The following is a 20132-nucleotide window of genomic DNA, read 5'->3' on the forward strand; positions in this document are numbered from 1 at the left end:
CAGCTCCGCAGGGTAAACTAAGCTTGCCGTTTAAAAAGATAGAACAGAATTTTCCTTAATCTCTTTTAAATTTGCCTGTCAGTGTAAAACTCCTTGTTTAACTTTTCTTCTGTATCTCCTTAATTGTTCTATCCTTTCTCTGCAACATATTCTTTTTCTTTTAGTATGAGAAAATAAATTCATTTGCCTTCTTTTTGCTTTTTATAATTTGTATGCAGCTCTCCTACATTCATCATCTCTCCTCATATGCCTCCTCTCCAAACAGAAGTCGGTTTTTACTCATACAGCTGATTTCCCAAGACTTCTGGTGGTTTGTCTTCCTGAGGTCCGAACCCTTTCTGTGGCTGCTCCTTTTGCAACCCCATGTGCCTGTAGCATTCTTGATGCCAGATTTACAGTTCATTTTGTTTGCTTAGGTGGAGGGAGTCTCCACAACCCCCCCTGAATGTTGAGCACTGTGCTTGACATTGCCAGTGTCATCAGAAGTGGCTCAAACAGGTGGCACCGTTGGGCTGCTCTCACAGGGGATGAGATCATACATTCATTCTGCCTCCGTGATGGATTTGTCTAACTCTCTCCAACTCTAGCTGACTTTGATCCCATATAATGAAAAGACTTAAAATAGAATGTGGAAGGGAACAGAGAGAGGCTTTAATTATTTACTGGCTGGGTTGAATGTGTACCTTTTGTAAAGAGACTTCTTTTGTTGTTTTTTCGTCTATTCAGTTTTCATTAAGCCAAATTTATATCTTTGTGCTCAGCATTGATTCAGATGCTGGGCCTGATTAAAGAGGCTTTTGAAGGAAGGTGCGTTTTTTCTTCTTTGACTTAGTTATTTTTTTATGTTTACTAAATGGAATGAAAATTCTCCCTGGACAATGGTTAGAATTTTTGGTGCAGTAGTGCTAGGAGGTCCAAGCTCAGATTTTTAGTTTAAACACCTAGAAACATATCACCCATCATAAACCCACTGATGGCTAGGTAGACAAAAGAGATAAAAAATGGGAGGGAGGAAGTAGATGCGTAAATTACCAAATTCATAAATCTCCGGCAGAACTAAGACATGATAAGGTCTCCTACCTCTGCTAGCATGGTGTTGAACTGGAAGCCCATACTGTCCCTGCTGTTTTCACCCCATGGGTTAGTAGAAGCACCGTGTCATGGTCTCTGTGACACAGGGATGCTGTCACGTGGTCTGTGACACCTGGATTCCACAGTGGTATTCCCAGTTATGAAAGCAGCTGCCACCATAGAACATAGAATTGTGTCACCCTGAACATTTTGATGATGTGACTTTACCCTCTTCTGGAAACAACAGAGATCTCATCTCCCTGACTGCTCAGGAGGGTTAATGCAGAGGGTGAATACAGCTCCTTTGTGAGCATCTCGGCCTGGCTGGTTGTGCAGAAGGAGGCCAAGTGTTATTCCAAACCCTTCTCCTTCTCTGGATGCTGGGCAGTGCCCACTGAAGGCAGAAGAGAGGGCAGGGTAGATGGGCTTTTGGTGCACCACTTCTTGTATCATTGTGTTTACAACTAGGAACAACCCTGCAGTTACCTCTGTAGTCTTTAGCAAAAAGCTTGCTTGTTTCATTTGGGAAGCTAGTGCCTTCACTGTGTGCATGTCTGTGAAATCTGCAGGCCGGAGTTGAGGCTTGAGGGACCCCAGTGCCTATCGATATCACTACATGCACTGCTCCTTCACAAAAATAGACAGTAATGTGAAAGATAGTGGTGGTGCAGAGAAATGTCCTTGCTTTATCCTCACCCTCTTGGTGCCTGTGGATAGGTACATGGGGGGAAACATGCCTTTAATAGTTCTGTCTCAGCTGCTGTTAATTTGATTTCCCTCAGGTAGTGAGTGAGTGTTCAGTCACCAAGTCCTGGAGCAGGACTTTTTGTAGGAAAAAGTACAAATAATTTACACTGTAATGGCTCTTAGATAAAGCCTATGCTGCTGCAAACAAAGAATTTATGTTATTTGGGGATAAATATGATGAATTCAGAGAGATGGGAGGAGGTGCTATAATAAGTAGCGTGTTTATTCATAGCAGCTTTGTAGTATCTGACAGCAAGTAGATTATGTCCAGACCTATGCTTGGTCTCTGTGCCATACACATTGTACATTTGTGGGCTGTTTGCCATGATGCTTCACAGGATAATGTCATAATGATTTGTAATTATTATGGATTGTTACAGATAAAATATTTCTCAATGTCTCAGTTTTCCTGTGAAAGTTGTTAGTTTAAGTTGTATTTTCAGCTCCATGCCAGCTTCTTCCATGTAAACTTGGGTGTGAATTAGGTACATTGTGTCAGTCCTGAGGCCAAACTCATTTGTTTGTATTTATGTAAATCTGGGGTATTGCCTTTGAAAAGAATGGGCTGTGTTCTGCCCCTAATTGTCATGTCCCATTCCTTTGCTGGAGCCACACATTTAGGGGTGGGACTCAATACTGCTGCAGCGCCCACTCTAATACAACTGTAGCATCACATGGCTCATACAGCTTTGCAGAAACTGAAACTGGAGAATTTGGAGCAGAATTAGGTCATGACCAAGTGCATATTCACAACATAAAAGTTACTGCATGAGTTTCTTCCAAATTTGCTCTGTTCCATAGATTACATTGACATTTAAATGTAATTCACTTTATCACCAGGTTATATCATAAAGTCCAGCTTAAAGTATTTTCATGAGCTGGTAGATGTCTGTATTATAAAAGGAAATACTTGGGGCATGAAGAAAAAAGGGAATGCAGTTAATCTATTAACAATGCCTTTCTGGAATTCAGTGATAATTTTTTTTATCTCATATTGGTATTAGGAAGGGGATTTTGTTTTGTTTCTGTTAAAAGTTGTGTGAAGTTCCTGAAATTCTCTGGAATGTTCAATATGAGTGCATATCTGGTCTTTCAAAGTTACATTCCAGGCTTTTATGCCCTCTTTTATTATGAAAGTGCCCACTTTTCCTGAAGGTGCTGATTCTTCTCATCATTCCTCCCTATTCTGATGAGTGTGCACCTTCTCAGGGGAAAGTGCTTGAGAGGGATTTCTTCTTTTGAAATGGCTTCTACTCTAGATTTCCATAAATCAGTGCTAAAGGAAATTGTGGAGTAACTGAAATATTGCTCTGAAAGTTGCAAAAAGCACATTGCAGTGTCTAAGCCTTTGAGAATATGTATTTTTCTTGGGGTACAGGTTTCCTTACATTCAAATGAATGCTTTCATGGCAGCTACAAATGTCTTTTATAGGTGCTATCCAGCACTGCCAAGTTCTCAGCCCTCAGAAATAAGCGGAGTGGGATTATTGATGGGAGCTATGTTCAGGTAGTTGCAGGTTAAAGCAAACATTCTCTGTGACAGTCAGATTGGTAATTCCCATGTGATTAATTGACTCCATTTCCATAAGCCATTTTTCCTCTTTCTGCCTTTTTTGCCTATGCTTTGTGTTCAGATTTGGCGTGGCACTAATGTGTTTCTCCCCCTTTGCTCTCTGCATTGCCTGATGTGGTGCTTGGCTGCTGCCAGCAGCTTTGCAAGGAGAGCTCCCTCCCTGGGCCTTTCTGTGTGGCTGATCCTGACACCCATCCATCTCATAAGATGAGCTCATTATCTCAGTGTGTGTTATACATCAAGATGGTCGTGCCCAAGGAGAGGTATTATTTTCCTGTACCATTCTGGGAGCATAAGGATAATCCTGGCAGGTACACAGCAAAAGAGATTTGATACGTTAAATGCACAAAGGTCCGTGCCGTCACATCTCCTGAATGTGGTGGTAGTTTCTTCCTCATCAGCTGCAACTTTACCCTTTTTCCAAGTGTCTCTGGGTCTGTTACCTGCAGCTCGCTCGCTGAAAAGTGCCATCCAGCTTCTCTGTATGACATTTGGGATTTCTCCGCAGGATGGGTACAGCAGAGGGAGCAGTAGGACAAGCTTCTTCCGGGCTGTCTCAAACTGCCTGCTCCAAGCCCAGGCCCTCCAGCTGATCTAACCTCCCCTTCTGGGGTATTACGCCCCAAAACCCGAGGGGTCTGTGTGCACCTTGGGGCTAGGACGGAGAAGGCAAGAGAGGGCTGTGTGGCTGAGATGTCTCCCCCAGCCCCTGCAGAGCCCCTGATGCATTACGGAGAGTAAGTCAGATGCTGCCTGCTTTTACATAACTGATCTGATGGGATTCGTGTGGTTGGCCTATATATTAAGGCTCCAGGTCTCATTAGCAGTTTCTGAGACTTCCAGGCCTCCTTCTGTGTTCTTGCTATGTATTTTTTTCCTTAAAAAAAAAAAGTAATTTCCTCTTTTTTCCGTTTTTCATCTGGAGGAGAGAATAAAGTGAGTTTTCTTTTAGAGCAGGAGGGATTTTTAGTGGTATGTGGAATGAATGAAAGGGGATTGTTCCTACCTTTGGCTCAACTGAACAGAGAATCTGTTTCATAGATTATCCTCTTCCAGTTCTGAAACAAAGTGTGTGTGTGTTTCACTCCATCCACATGCATGTCTGCCTGCACGCACACTTCAGGCACTGGCTGAATTTCCACCCAAGGCCTATGGTTGTCTGTCCAGGCAAATAGAAATACACACCTTTTGTGGCATTTTTATGAAATAGCTTACTGCAGACTTTTTTCAGCTGCAATGAAACCAAAGTGCTGGAGTGAGACAGGATAACAAGAGCCCTTTCCATAACAAGAATAAATAATATCATAATTTCAGGAATAAGGACATTAATTTCAGGGGAAGGTTGTGAAAAAAAAAAAAATTTGGTGTTGCAGTCTTTACTTTCACAAATATTTCATAGAATCATAGAATCACAGAATGGTTTGGGTTGGAAGGGACCATAAGGTCATCTAGGTCCAACACTGCTGCCATGGACAGGGACACCTTCCACTAGACCAGGTTGCTCCAAGCCCTGTCCAGCCTGGCCTTGAACACTGCCAGGGATGGGGCAACCACAGCTTCTCTAGGCAGCCTGTGCGAGTGTCTTACCACCCTCACAGAGAACTTCTTCCTTATATCCAACCTGAACTTCCCTGTTTCAGTTACTCATTACAGGAACTGGCTGCAGATGAGCTCTCTTAATTAGCCGTCTTCATTACCTTTTGTATACTTTGTTGGAGCAGACATGAAGTCTTCAAAGCAGAAGGGAGTTCTTACCATGGAGGAGACAGAGTTCATCTAGTGCTGAAGCAAAAGCTGTGTCATGAATGTTTGTAGCTGGCATGTGGGATGTTTGTTTATTTTGTTTTCCTTCTGAGTTTGGCTTTCTAAGGGAAAACAATGGTGCTATGTTTGTTTTTCTCACACTCCTGGTGCAGCCAGTAGTTTTGAACTGATTAAACGCTTCCTGCTAAATTTAACAGGGTAGGAAATCTCAGCTATACTGATTCTCCTTGACTCTCATGAAATGGGATTCAAGATATCACCCCAAAAAGAACAGGACAGGCAACATTCCCCTCTTCAAACTGCTCCTAGTGTGGTACCCACAGCTCTAAACGAGCTTTATGACCTGCTTGCTGCTTTTTCCCAGGTAGGGAAAAAGTACAGAAGGGCACATGGAAGTCAGTGGGAGTACTGATTAGGGCAGTAACTGGAAGAAGAGCAACTGTGGAGGCCTTGGGAAATTAAAAGGCATTATGGTGGAGGTGGTGGTGCAAGGTTGGTTTCATGGTACATTAAAAGAAGATGAAAGTGTAGGTGGGCAACACTCATGTCCTGAGGGGGTAGGAGTGCTCGTGAAACTTTAGATGGAATGGGGATTACTGTTTTTAGAAGCAATAAAGAAGAAAGATCATAAATCCTTAGGAAAACAATCTTCATTAGATGCACTGCTCACCAAGCAACTTTTAATGAACTATAGCTGGTACTTCAAACCCTTCAAGGACCAATAATGGATGATACAGCCTTTTTATTTATCCATGAATGCCATCAGGCCAGGAAAGACTTTTCAAGGCTCAGCGCTATGTGGGATTGGGTTTACCTGGCTTACTTATTTTTTGAAAAATATTTTTCCTTTCAGTGTGGCAAAATTAAACCATTTACCTACAAAACCTCATTATTTTAAAATTCACTGTGTTTTATTCTGTCTTGGGGATCTTCAGGTTAGTGATCAGTTGGACAGCTAACAAAGAGAGTAGTGTTTTTCCTGTACTTAGCATTTGGATTAAAGATGAATGGAAGCAGAACTGTTCTAGTTGTCCTCTTAGGTCTTTTTCAAGTAAACTTGAAACTGCATCTGTCAAAGAATGGTTTGATTTTGCAGATAACAGGGCAAGTGCACAGTTTTTTGTAAGTTGCTTACTTACAGAATGTCCATACTTTGTCCTTGTGTACAAAAATTAAGCCAAAGCCTTTATATCCTAGCTCTTGTAGATGTGAGAGGCTTATATATGATGATAAACACTGGTTTAAAACTTAGGCTTGTAAAAAAAACTCTGCCAAAGTATAAACGCAAAACATAGGAAAAGGGAAGAAATGTTCAAAAGTAAATCATAGGGGTTTTCTTTATGCAGTAAAAGGGATTGACTGAAAATATGATTTGTTCCTGAAGCTTAGATGTGTGACTGTGGATAATCTGCCTTCTTCCCACATAGCTTGAATCACAGAAGCATAGACAAGAACAGAAAAGCCAGCACAGAAAATCCTCTGTTTCTGCTCATGGAGTACGTAGTCCATGTACCGAGTGCATTCCCCATTTACTTCATTAATGCTTACCGAGAATTCAGGCAATTTGAACATGTTTTGTAAATAGCAGAGCTAACCCATCTGAACAGTTTTAGCTTCCTCCCATTATCCAGTGAGCCTCCTGGAAATGGTAGGAGGAGTATACTCGGAGCAGTCAGACCACACTGGGAGACCCTGGCAGTGTTTTGCCCAGTGTGAGCCCACCTCAGTCGCCTGGGCTGCCTTCCATCGGAAATGTACTCTGCTGTGCTGGAGGCTGTGTTGTGGAGGGCAGCAAGGGAGTGGGTGCTGGGGGGTGCCTCCGAGGGCTGCCATCTCCAGCAGTTTCTAAAGCTGTTCCCTGTCACTTCCAGTAAAAAAATGTGGTAGTTGAGAGAGAGGCAACTCATGGGTCAGCCCTTGGCTCAAAACTGCCTGTTTGAGGGTGTCGGAATGGGCTCTTGGTGTAACCATGTAGCTGAGTAGCCAAGGGTGAGGAGTGTGTAGCATGGAGCAATGCCAAACAAGGTCAGTGTGCTGGATCCACTGTGACAGGCAGGAACTGCATTTCTGTCAATGCAATGCCTGTCCGCTACTCAGAGCTCTTACTCTTGAACAAACGTGTGCTGAAATCATCCGCAGAGGTTAAAGAGATCATTCCTAAGAGCAAAAAGTACTCTGAGTAAGACCTAGAAGAGCTGAGCCCATAGGGTAGAAGACATTGCTTGTCCCAGTAAGCCCAGATCTTAAAGCTGCCAAGACAAATGAATTCAAGACACTGACAGACAAGGGAAGACAAAGAGCAAATTCTGTGCACATTAAAAATAGCAAAACATGAAGGGACAGATCATGTCTCTTAGGCACTGGGCTAAATTGGGAATGGGGAGGAAGTCACATGATACCAAACATGTTACCTATTTACACTTGTCACTGGTACCAGGTTACCCTGCCGCTCCCTTCTCTGCTCCCACGCCAGCTCCTGCTCCCACTGCTCCACAAGAGCTTGTGATTAGTATATATTCATATATCCCAAATTTAATGCCACAGAGGTCCCTGATCTATTACATTTGGTGATGGTTACAAGCAATAGGCACTGCTGGGAGGGAAGGATTAGTATTGCCTCTCCCAGCCATGGTAAATCTCTTCTTGCTGTACACTTCCAATTGCACATTAGACATTGGTATTATTGCATGTCTCTTCAGCTGAGGAAACCAGACACCTGTCTTTTCCTTTGGCTTATGTGATAGAGGTTTTGGACATACGACCTCTGACTGTCCCATTCATAGGATTGGGATCATGCTGTCCACGCTGACATCCAAGGTTTCACTGTAATTTTCAGCATCCTGTTTCCTGGATCTCCACCCACCCACACACATACTCAGGTTTATAAATAACTTCTTAAGAGACACGGGAAGCAAACACTTGAAGTGTTCTTTTAGAGGATCTAAAATCCAATCTCTTCTTCCCCGTATTTAGTAAGGGAAACACACAAGTTTAGATGAAAGTGTGGCCGTACTTCTTTGGATTTCCCTGCCTTTGTTGTCTTAATCCTTCCTGTCGATGACTTCACTTCTGAACCACCACATTTGTCCATCACACCTTCTTCCATGGGGAGCTTCTTTCTTCCTTCCTTATTGTCCTAATTAAAAGGAGCTCTCAGCCGCAGAAGCACAACTTTCTTTGTTCTTTCTCTCCTTTTCTCTCTTAAGTGTTCAAGGCCAGGTTGGATGGGGCTTTGAGCAACCTGGTCTAGTGGAAGGTGTCCCTGCCCATTACAGGGAGGTTGGAACTAGATGAGCTCTAAGGTCCCTTCCAACCCAAACCATTCCATGATCCTATAATTCTATGTTACTGAAGTCTGGCTTTGCTAATAGTAACAAGGGTTAGTGATTCAAAATAAATCTTTTGACTTTTCAGAAGCTGTCATCTAGTTTATTCTTTAATATTTATATATTGCTGGCAACTTTTCCAGGCCTATGAACCTGAGCTGACTCCAGGTTAAGAGCAGCTCTTGCCTTCCTGTCTGTGAGACTGACCATGGAAATAGTTCTGGAGTTACTGTTTTCATCAGACTTTATATGTTACATACATGTTATCAAACAGCATCCTGAAGAGTGGCTGGCAGGAGATGAAGTGCAGGCTTACTTAATGCCCACAAAGATACAGCTCTTTGGATGTTTCTGCTCTCCCCTCCCCCCCCCCCCCCCCCCCCTTTAGGCCTTCTTAAGTTTGAGCTATTTCCTTTGTTAGCTTGAAGTAAATGTGTGATTACTTTCACTACTAAATCAGTCCAGCCTCTCAACACTGGTGCTCTGAGAAGTGTAATTCCTCATCAAATAGGGCATTGGTGAGGCACTTATAAATGGTGTTGTTAGCTAAGTGATTTTGGGCATAGCTTGGCCTTGCCCCACCCCAGCCTGTGCTTGCTTCTTGCTTGGCTGCATCCCTGGGTACGAATGAACCCCTCTTGTAGCTACTCAAAGGCTGAAGACTGTAAACCAGAGACATTTCCTGTGTTCCTCTTTGAATTAGTATGACTGTCAATTGATATTTTCCAGTTGCAACTGAAAGTGTTCAATAATTCATACATTTTACATAGTCTTGTGGCTTGTTCCACTCCCAATCCTGTCTGAGATAAGGCCGTCTTGATGGCAAGCAGTATTCAAACTGAATGCGTGTTTACAATTTAAAAGCCCATAAGGCTCATATTAAGAGCCAGGTGTTTATGTCAATGCTAATGACTCCTGAAGTTGCTGGGAGGGATACTGACCTTTTGGGTTACATGGAAGGACTTTATTTTTCCCCATTTCAATCACCTTGAATGCTGCCAGTCAGTTGTCTGGATTTCAGAGTCTGACTTCTGCACAACATTGCAATGCATTGTTACTGTCTGGAGCCACATATGTGCTGAGAGTGGAAGTCCAGAAGTTTTGTGTTTTAAGATCTGGTAAAATCTTGTTTTATTTTGTGTTTTTGTTTGTATGCCACTCCTCAGTAAAGCAGTCTGCATGGGCAGAAATGCTGTAAACATACAGATACGAGTCTCTGCAGAGGCTTCGTGCGACAGAGGGTGAATTGCTTTATTCCCCCAGCCCTAGAGCTCACAGTCCCCTACAGAAGAGGTTTTCTTGCCATCCTGTTTTTGCCTGCAATTCAGTCGCTGGCTCTGGGATTCAAACCTGGACTCTGGGAATGGGGGAGATGGGGGTGGAGTGGCAGACTTGGGGAAAGGGAGGGAGGAAGGGGAGGGGAGGGGGCCCGGGTGCCTGGGATTGGTAAAGCTGCGCAGAGGCATCTGCCAGCAGGACTTCAGAGGAATGTGAAACCAAATCATTTAGAAGTTAAAGATAGACGCAGAATACACAGCATCTTGAGCCAGGGTTTAAATTCATCCCTCTCTGCCTGGCTTCTCAGAAAGCTCTGCCTGTCAGCTTGCCTGTGTCTCCTCTAACGACTCTAGTATTCCCTTAAAAATAACATCATTCTGGATTCTTTGGAATTACTAAGGTGGCAAAAGAGATCATGGTGCATACCATAGGGTAAGTAGGAAACCTGCCTTTGCATACGTTTGCTTCAGTGGTTCCTCTGGGCTTTGCTGCTGCTTTCAGGCAGTTCCTGTAGGATGAGGTAGATACTTAAGCAACGCTTTTCCTCTGTGATTTATTCCCCACTGTTTTCCCTGTACAGTTTGAACTTTATTCCTCAGTGAAGTGTTAACCCACAACGTTACTTATCTTGGCACACCTAGGGAGTCTTTGGCTTTAACAGTTTTACCATTGCAGTTTTGAGTGCTCTTTTCCTAGCAGCTGAATTTTGTTATATACCTTTGCTGTTCATCAGTGGGATATGCTGTTTGAAATGCTGCTTATTATTACAAAGTTGAAAAGTGTGCTGTTTTCCGTACTGGATAGGTTGTAATCAGTATTTGTTTGCATGTTTGGCTGTGGTTTCATTTACCTACTAGTTTCTCTTGAGTGAATTTGATCACAAGTAGGGTTAATTAAGTTGAACAGTTTTGTTTGCTTGTTCCCAAAGAATACTTCTACTTGGCATTTGGGGCTTTGTTTTGTGGTGGTTGGGGTTTTTTTTAAACATTTTGTCCCTCATGTTTTCTCTGAACAGAGTCCTTCAAGAAGTAATTAAATGTGCGCATTCCCGTGATAGTCCTCACTTCAATAGTGAATTTGTAAGGAAAAAGGAGATTCAGGCTATCATGTTCTTTCTACAGCTTATCAGAAGTGCTTTCAGTATCTAACAGATACATCAATTCACAGTGGGGCTTTTTTTTAGGCTATTTCTAAAATATTTCTGGTGAAGTTGTGGTGTTCCTGTGGCCAAAAGGATTCTGAAATATCGAAAACTCGGTAGGAAGTTATATGTAGTATTTGTTACATAGCAGGTACTTGTATACTGAGAGTTTCATCCGAATCTGTCCTTTGAATGAGAATCACCTAAATGCCAGCATTGTTTTTACCATTTATTCTGGGCATGCATGTTGTACACTCGTAGTAGAGGAGCTCCCAGTTTTGGATTTGGTGGCAGTTCACCCGAACATACTCGGAATTCCTGACATATTAGTACTGCCCATAATAACTGTAGGAAGTAGGTGCTGTCTGCAGATAACTGGAACGCCTGACATTTTTGGTTATAGATATCAGTCCCGAAGAGACTCACATAATGGCAGTCTGTGCTTGCAAAATATGTGGAACTGGGGGAACTAAAATAGAAATGGTTCCTCTGTTTGAAGGAAAGATGGTGCACGTGGTATGTTTTGTTAGCTTCCTTCCGTTTGATGGAGTTCATCCCTGTTGATCAGCTTACCTGAATTTTGCAGAACTTCTGGTTATATTTGGGTGAGCAAATCTGCCATGAAGTGTTTTCTGTGTGGTTACATGTCGGGGTTGGAGAAGAAGGAAATGTATAACCTTTAGAGAAAATCTGGAAAAAACAACTGCAGGGGTAAGAATGACACTCAAGCCAGTTCTCTTACAGTTGTACTAGTGGGTATTCTTGTACTAGGCTCAGACCAGCTGAACACTTCAGTCCCATGCTAAATTTCAAGACCAACAGTTACTTACATAAATATTTGTTCTTGCTATAATATTTGGTTTTGGTATTGAAGTGGAAGAACTTTGAGAGAAAATGTGTCAAGATCAGTAAAAACTCACAGTGGGGCTGAGTAAAGCTGGGGTTAGTTTCTGGCTGCTGCACAGGATGCTGTGCAGCTGCAGGCAAGTCGTGTGAACTCTCAGAGCCCCTGTAAACCTGAGGGGGTGGAAATACCTTCATTACTCTTCTGTGTTAGGTATCTAGATAGCAGTTCCTTGGGCTAGGCATTGCCTCTGATAAGGCTTAGCACAATATGGTTCTGTCTTCAGATGCACCGTCCCCAGGGCTGTGGGAAAAGGCGGGAGAGAGGAGGAATCCACAGATTTGGAAGTAGAGATTCACTGCACCTTTTAAAACCTTCCTAAACTGACAGAGGAGAATCAACTGACATTCAGAGGTGGGCAGAAAATAGAATTAATGTTCCATAGGAAATTCCTGAGTCAGTTCGAAATTAAATTGCATTTCCCGACCACAATGTATTGCTTTTCAGAAGTTACAGTTCAGGAGCATGATGTTCCCATTTCATTACCTGAGACCCTTCTCCCATAATTAAATGTTCCAAGAAGCACTGGAGAGCTTTGTCACAAGGAAACTTGCTTTGTATTCTGGGAAGTTAAGCTGCCTTAAAAATCTCATTCCTGGAAGGGAATGAGCATCTGACCCAGGAACAGGGAGTTCCAGCAGCAAAGAACTACCGTGTAGTGTTGGATTAACTTTAAAAGATATATTCCAGTGTATCTAATCCACCTGAAATAATGTCTTCAATTATTGTAGCAGTAAATGGAAAATCTTCAGTGGGCTGGTATTTTCCTGTAGAAAATGTTGCTGTATTTGATATACTTTATATATTATTACATTGTGGCATATTTTTCTGAAATGGACAATCTTTGGCCAGCTTTTAGGGTGAATTTTGCACAGTTGGGGTGAGGATTTGTTGGGAAGTGGGGAGGGAGGAAGGAGAGAAAGGGACACATCTTTTTCTTAAAGGCTTTTGTAACAAAGTGTTGGGGGGGGGGGTGGTGACAGGTTCTTCTTGACCTTCTGGGCTCTTCCCTTACTGCAGCCTTGCCTTCCCTTCCTCCCCTTCCCCTCTGGAGAAGTGCTGCTGGGACAGAGGGGCACCTGCCCCCAGCGCTTGCCTCTTATTTTGCAGAGAGAGGTCATAGAGGCCCCAGTCTTCAGGGAGATCAAGCTGGGGACAGGACTTTGATGAGGGGAGCACAGACCTACAGCTGAAGCATAGGTGCCTCCTGCTTTTGGGTACTCTCTGAGTGGTTAAGGTGCTACTCTGATGCTGGGACACTGTTCATCACTAGCATGTGCCACACTGGTGCTGCTCTGACGGTTCAGGGTCGCTTAGGGACATGTCCTGCTTCATCACAGCTAGTAATATGTCTGCTTCTGGAGCAGGCAGGTCACAGTCCCTCCCATTTCATTACCATGAAGTTGTAAGCAACTTTCTCATGAGAGTTCAGAAAAATGATGCTTTCTGAGGTGAAAATGGATTTGCAGCATTTTGTCCTTTAATAAATCCTATGCTTTTTTCTTCATTAACCCTAGTTATGGTAGTGGTATGCGTATGGGGGTTGAAATCCTTCATTGCTAGACTTTACTGTGATTGTATGTGCTTCCCCCTTTCTTTCTGTTACGATTTTTTTCCTTTGTAAATCTTTGTTTCTAGCCTCATCTTCAAGCATTTTGCATTGATGATTCTGCCGTAAGTAGGAAAATAGGGATGTCATCAGCAACCTGCTGGTAACGATTTTAAGGACTGTTTCCCCAAGGTTCCCTGACAATGTGCTGGCATTTTTCGGAGCTCAGAAGTACCTAGAAGCAGCTCACAGTGATATGATTTCCTTTGGGTTCTGATGAATCTGCTTCCCGCAACAGCAGCTAATTTGTTTTGGCAAAGTATGGCAGCCAATGCTGTATATAATACAGCTTGCCATAGAAAACTTCAACAGTGTGATTTGGTAATACTTTAAAGAAAGAACCCCCAAAACACCCACAACCAAGACTGATGCAGTTGTGACCTATGCAGCAGCTTTGTTATCACCTCTGAGCCCACAGTGGAACCCAGGGAAGCCAGTCCAAGTGTTGTCAGACCTCCTGCACTTACTCTTGGTTCTGGCTCCTGGTGTATCAGGTAATTATCACTTCTGAGGTAATTATTACTGTATGAAGTGACTTTACTTGAAAACACAGCAATACTTCCCACTAATAGGCTGTTTAAAAATGCATCTAATTGCAGCTGTGGTAGTTGAGAAAATGCCCAAGACCTAATAGTCTCAAGAAAGCCATCCTCCCTGGCAGGGGGGTGTTACAGGAAGCCAAGTTTTACTGTATCTTTCCTGTGTCTGAACCAATTGCATGGCCTTTTGCTACATTTGGCTGCAAAACCTGAACTGGGGATTATACTCTGAGTAATAGAGATGGGAAAGTAGTGGAAATAATAAATTCTTATTTATTAATTTCTTCGTTGGTTTGGTGGTAGCTGTTTGCTGAACATCACCTTCCCTAGGGCAGTGGAGGGAATGAGTTGGCTTCTGTGCCTCTCATCTTTGACAAGTCATGTAGGAGGCTTGGCATAGCTTTTTTTGAGAGCAATGACAGTAAAACTTGCCCAGTTCTGTGAAGTGCTCCGAGATCAAAGGATGTAAAGTGGTATCTTAGTGCTGCATTCTTATTTTCTTTTGTATCTTTTGTAAGAATAAGACTACTCTGGTATGAAATACCTCCTTGTAAATTTGTAAGAATATTTGCACTCAAAAGAAAAAAAACAAGAAAAGAAGGAAAATGAAGCAGAGCAGGTAGGCTTTAAAAATTATTTATTCACAACTTGTGACAGGCTCTTTTAAACACACTGAAAGTAAGCACAAGAAAAGCACAGGAGAGCATGCTTGGAGTGAAGTTGTCCTTGAGTACTCAATACAAGGTAACAGCTGCAGATGGAATCAGTAATCTTAGGCTTTCCTGCTACGTTTTTAAGGTATACCATTTAATGAGTGTATATGCTTTCTAGTAACTACCTTTTCAGTCTGTGTTGATTCTGAAGGTGACATTATCTTTGGAACAAGATTAGGAAACACTTGATTCTTTTATGTCACGTCTGTCCCCCGCTTCTTTTTTATACACAACTTGTTTATATTGGATTAAGAGAGCTACTGTATCGTTTGTGTGATATGGAAATATACTCCATTTCCTGGTTTTAGATCATTCTTTTTTCTTGTAAATTCATGCCAGAATGACAAAAGCAGCACACTGATTTAAACATTTTGTAACTTGAGGTGATAACTGAAATCTTACCACTTTTTAAACTGGGATTCTTAACTAATTCATGTGACTGAAAGCTTCTTCACGTACTTGAGAAATTAAATTTCATCTAGGAGAACTGGCTAGGCTTTTGCAGACTAGAGCCGAGGAAAAAGGCACATCATAGATCTGAGTTTGAAAGCATTTGTCTTGGTATTTGATGTGTATTTTTAATTGCTATTGCAATTACAGATATATCACTTGTCTTTGAATATACACCATCAAAATGCGTTTCCAAACAGATCAACCGAAATGCAAAGTGTTCTGTGGCTTGATTTTTGTCCTTAAAAGTTTGATCAGTTTCCATGTCTTATTAGGGAAAATAAATTGTATCAGTTTAATGCAATACAAATTGTTTTATGATGATATAGGAACACAGGGAGAGCTTGACACAGCTGAGAGTAAATCCATGTACTCTGCCAGACTATCATGTAAACAGGTCATGTTTTTCTGTAAAAGAAGCCCACTTCTGATAATGCCATCTATCACATTACAACCTATGCTGCATCCTGTCTTCCCACTTCTCTCAGCCACCTGCGACGCCGTTGTTGACTCTTACTCTCAACCTCCAAGTCATCTCCCCTCTAATTTCAGCTATAGAAGCAGGTGGATGAATTTTTGACTGACCCATTAAACACATAGTCGCAGCAACCAGGGCAGGCTGGCAGCCCATCCAGAAGTGGTAATTCAGTGGAAGTCCTTGCTCCATCTCCTCTACTTGTCTACACAGTCTCGGCAGGGAGGAAATTTCTGGAGGAGACGTGTTCAAATACCACAGGTTGTGTGTGGCTCGCAAGAAGCCCCCTGAGCACATCTCCTATAGATCCCTGTCAGTTCAAAACAGAAGCCATCAGCAAGGTTCAGACCTGCTGGCAGAGCAAACACTTGCACTCATGAGCTCTAAAGCTCCTTGTGAAACGTTTTTGGAGGGGATGAAATATGGCTTTTGTTCGTAAGTTCAATGGCTGTTTGCTGGTGGCATCAGAGAGATGACAGTTGGACCTGCCAGCCCAGTTCCAAGTTTTTGTGTGAAAGCACGGAGGAGTGAATGCTTTTCAGCAAAAGAATGATAAAGTATTTCTTTTAGCACAGGTAAAACTATTCCTTTTCAATAACTTTAGCTTTGAAAATTGCTGAAAATGTATAAATAACACATTTGGCTTGACTCTGGTATCTGGTATGTAAAATTTCAGGTCAAGATAAAATTTAACAGAGCAGCTGAAAAGAAGTTTTATAGTAGGAGGTGGGTGTAAGCAAAGGAAACTTGCTGAAATGATGATGGCAAGAAGCAATTATGTGAGCCTAGGAGATAGTAAATATGATTTCAGAAAGGATACAGCTAAATAAATAAATTAGGTAGCAGACGGCTGAAAAGAATCCAAGCAGACATAAGTTCTTCATCCACATTAAATCTGGTGATGTATTCCTGAAGAGAATGAAAGGTGCTAGAGTTCAAAGCCCTTTCAAAAAGTGCAATTTCCAGGCTTAAGTGAACTCTCCACAGGATGGTGCATTTTCACTGAAAGGTAAATAGGTGTCTGCTGAGAGTCATGCACAGTTGCACGTAACTCAGTGGTAACTTGGACTGAATGGGCCTAATCTGTGCTGTTACACTGCTTAATATCAACCCACACTGAAACAGTATATTCTCTACGAAGAGGGCAGTAAGTGGTTAGACCAGTAATTTTTCAGGCCATTCTCTTTTCTTGAAAGTGGAAATAAATTCCTTGTGCACAAAGCCTCAGCTTTTGTAACTGTGTGTGTAAAGTACTAAATAAGTCATCCGTTGTGTTATGTCCAAGACAAACCAAGCTTTGCCAAAGAGTGGTCTCAGCCTAGGCAGGTCTGGTCGTACCTATTTCACAGGTCATTAGTCCTATCCTTTTTCTGTTGTACACCATCGTGGATGACTGCTTGGGCTTGTATTAGGCATGACTACATATACTAACAGACTCAATATAGAACAAGGAAATAAAATTGGATATATCAGCCTCGAAAGAAATAGTCCTAATAGTTTTTCCACCCTTTCTCTGACAGATAGAGCAGGCATATAAAAGGAGGGGAAGGTTATGCAAATATCGGCCCAGTCCTTGCTGGATTTGCAGTTTTTTTCACTCTGTGCTAATTAAGAGCTACACACAACTTGAGGCCTTTCATGAGGCACCATCAAAAGGGTGCATTTGTCTCACTGGGCACAGAGAGGCTGGCAGTGGTGGTGTGTAGCTCCAAAGGGCTTCCTGCACTATGTGTTGGTAGCTCTTGACACCAATACAGGGTGGGAAACAAGTGGTGAGACAGCAGCTCTTGAGGGGAACATGGGCATTACTGTGGATCTCCAGCTGAACATCAATTGGCAGTGTCAATAGATAGGAAAAAAGAAAAGCATGATTTTGGGATGCATATGGAAGTACAGCCTGCAGGGAGCAATCTACACATTTATGGGCTCTCAGCTGAAGTCCTGTGTTTGGTTTGGAGCACTGCTATTCAAGAAAACACTGTCCACTTTTTGAAGTGGACAGGAGGGTAGTAAAGATGACCAGAGATCCGGGGGATATGCCCCAAGGGAAAAAGATGAAAGGTTTATGTGTACTTTGCCTAAAGGAGAGCAGCCTGCTGGGGAGCAGGTAAAAGACAGGAAGATTTTCAGTCACAGGTAGCACAGAACAGACTGTTGTGAAGAGGAGGCCCAGTAATATCTCTTCTGTGCTATGGAAAAAGAGAAATGGGTCTAAAGTGAAGCAAGAAAGATGAAGTAAACCCTAGGAAAATGTTGTCCTTGATATACGCTGCCACTGGATTTAGCGGAGTCTCCATCACTGGAGGTGTTAGGAATGGTTTTAATAAACATGAGTGAAGTGTATCTGGCTTTAGCTCATAGTGGGAGGTGGATTACATATCTTTTCTACCATCCTTATGATTTGGTGTTACTAGTGATAATACAGCACATGGAATTATTTTCTTAATGAAAAACATGGTGTCCTGGGTTTATAAATTATGATTGGAAAGATCTCTCTGCAGAGTGGGATGCGATTTGCTGAGGTACACAGGCACTTACTCATCATGTAATTTCCTGCATTTGTAATGTTCCTTAGGTAAGCGGTTAAGGCATGAACAGCTGGCTTTGCATTCCAGTTCAAGTATCATTGTCCTGAAATACTTGGGGACATCACTTTGTCAGCTGGCACTTAACAGTCCATTTGAGTTCCAAATTTGAAACATGTAATTGGATTCTTAGGATGAAATCCGAGTCCCCTTTGAAGTCATGGGGTAACAGTTTTGCACTGAGGACAGAGTGGTGTCCACTTGTGTGTGCTTGGCTTTACTGTCCTAGGCAGGTCAGTTGTTTTCAGGACAAGGGTACAAGGAGTGGGTTGTAAGAGTGTGCAACCTTTGCTATGGGAAACGGTTGCAGAAGGGGGCCTTTGGAATGCTCGTGTGGGTGAGTGAGAGTGTACAACAAGGATTACGTGAGGTGTATTAGTTATTTTTTCCTTTTTTTCAGATTATGTCAACAAGACTAATTTACACCATCTGTTCTAAAATACAGAGAGGCTGTCAGGAAAAAAGCAACACCCATTTTGGGGTTTTAACTTTCATTTTAGAAGACTTCAGGCGTTCTATAGTCTTTAGTGTTACGTATTTTTTCCTTTTTTTCTGTTTTGGGATGGTGTGTTCTCCTTCCAAATGTATTTTTTCATTACCAGTGTCCTTGAATTTGCATTTAGTATTCATATAGCTGTAACTGCAAGTTCAGTGTTTCTTCAGCTACTGGTTAATTCTTCCTGACGAAATGCATGCAGAGAAGACTCTCGGTGCAATGAATTGGAATAGTTCCACTGAAAATACTCACTTTGTTTATGGCAGTATTAATTCAGAGCAAGTTCACTGTTGACAGTGTAGCTACTTTAGATTTAGAGTAGATGATTGTCATCATTTCATCCTCGAGGAGAGATTGCATTAATGTTAAAAGCTCAATGCAAATCTCAGAGCTGAGAGTTAAAATTTGTACCTCATAATGTATTGTTGCATTACACGTCTAGATTTTTTTTTGCAGGCTTTTCTCAACTGTGCAGTGAGGTGCCCTGTGTAGGAATTGCATGCGTATACCTGAGGCTAGGATAAGCCCACGAGGAAGCACAAACCCCAGACTTCAGGACCACCAATGTATCAGTTGTTAATAACCTTGCAATGTTATTATAGCTAACACTAGAAACATAATTAAATTGGAATGATTTGAAACTGCCATTAGGGGAAAGAGGACGGAGGAAAACAGCTTCATCCTCACAACATCATGTTTTCATTGACCTACTTACAGTAGAGAAGAAAATGTGTCCCTTCCCATTATGGGCAGAATAGGTTTGTTCAGCAATTTTATAATGCAGCTGTGCAAGAGAAGGCTGGCTTTCCTAACCACTCTAGGAGGATTTGGAAAGGAGAGTAACATTATTTCACACACATAGTACTAAGACGTGTAAGCTCCTGGCCAAGCTGTAATGTTATTACACTAATCAATTTGGCAGAAGGTACTTACACTGAGGAAAAAAAGGAGAAAAAAAAAAGACTCGTATTCAGAGGTGAGGGGAAAAGGGCTGTGCCTGGGCAGCAACAGTGCAGAGAAACCTTTTATGGTCAGTCATGTTTCCTTCCTTTTCATCTTCCCTGATGCCGAGTCCTTGCCATCCCAAGACCCCAGACACACTACCTGGCGTCCCTTGCAGCTGAGCAGGCCTGCTTTTTGCATGCTGAAGGAGATGGCTGCTTCCTGCTCTCACTTCAGTGGGCATTCTCCTTGTGTGCTTCATCAGGGATTTACTGAATGCATGAAGGGATGGCGCAGGGCCTGGCCCTCTTGGTGTGCACAGACTGGCACTGTCGCTGAGCCTGAGCATCAGTATGTGGTATGGCACTGCCACTGCACATCCAGCATGCTAGTGAAGTCACCGAGCAGAGCCCACAGCATCTAAACTGCCACTGGGGGGGAATCCCAGGTGCTCTTGCTTCTCCACATCTCTCCCATGGGCAAACAATGTGAAACGCGGGCGTCCAGGTTACTCTGGCT

General features: G+C 42.5%; 1 protein-coding gene across 15 annotated transcripts in view; it reads left to right on the plus strand.

Moving 5' to 3' along the window:
• DTNA (dystrobrevin alpha) overlaps nt 1–20132 on the plus strand; it is a 231068-nt gene that overhangs the window by 36306 nt on the left and 174630 nt on the right. For 14 of the 15 annotated variants that reach the window (XM_065668202.1, XM_065668216.1, XM_065668207.1 and 11 more), the window contains exon 1: nt 10005–10191. The exons of the other annotated variant lie outside the window; for it this stretch is intronic. Coding sequence is in view for 13 of the 14 variants with exons in the window: in XM_065668216.1 (XP_065524288.1) it covers nt 10175–10191 (17 nt within the window). In the remaining variant the exon portion in view is untranslated. Of the gene's footprint in view, nt 1–10004; nt 10192–20132 lie in introns of those variants that run through there. 15 annotated transcript variants of the gene reach the window in all.

Source organism: Lathamus discolor, chromosome 2, assembly GCF_037157495.1.
Source record: "Lathamus discolor isolate bLatDis1 chromosome 2, bLatDis1.hap1, whole genome shotgun sequence".
Taxonomy (NCBI): Eukaryota; Metazoa; Chordata; class Aves; order Psittaciformes; family Psittacidae; genus Lathamus; species Lathamus discolor.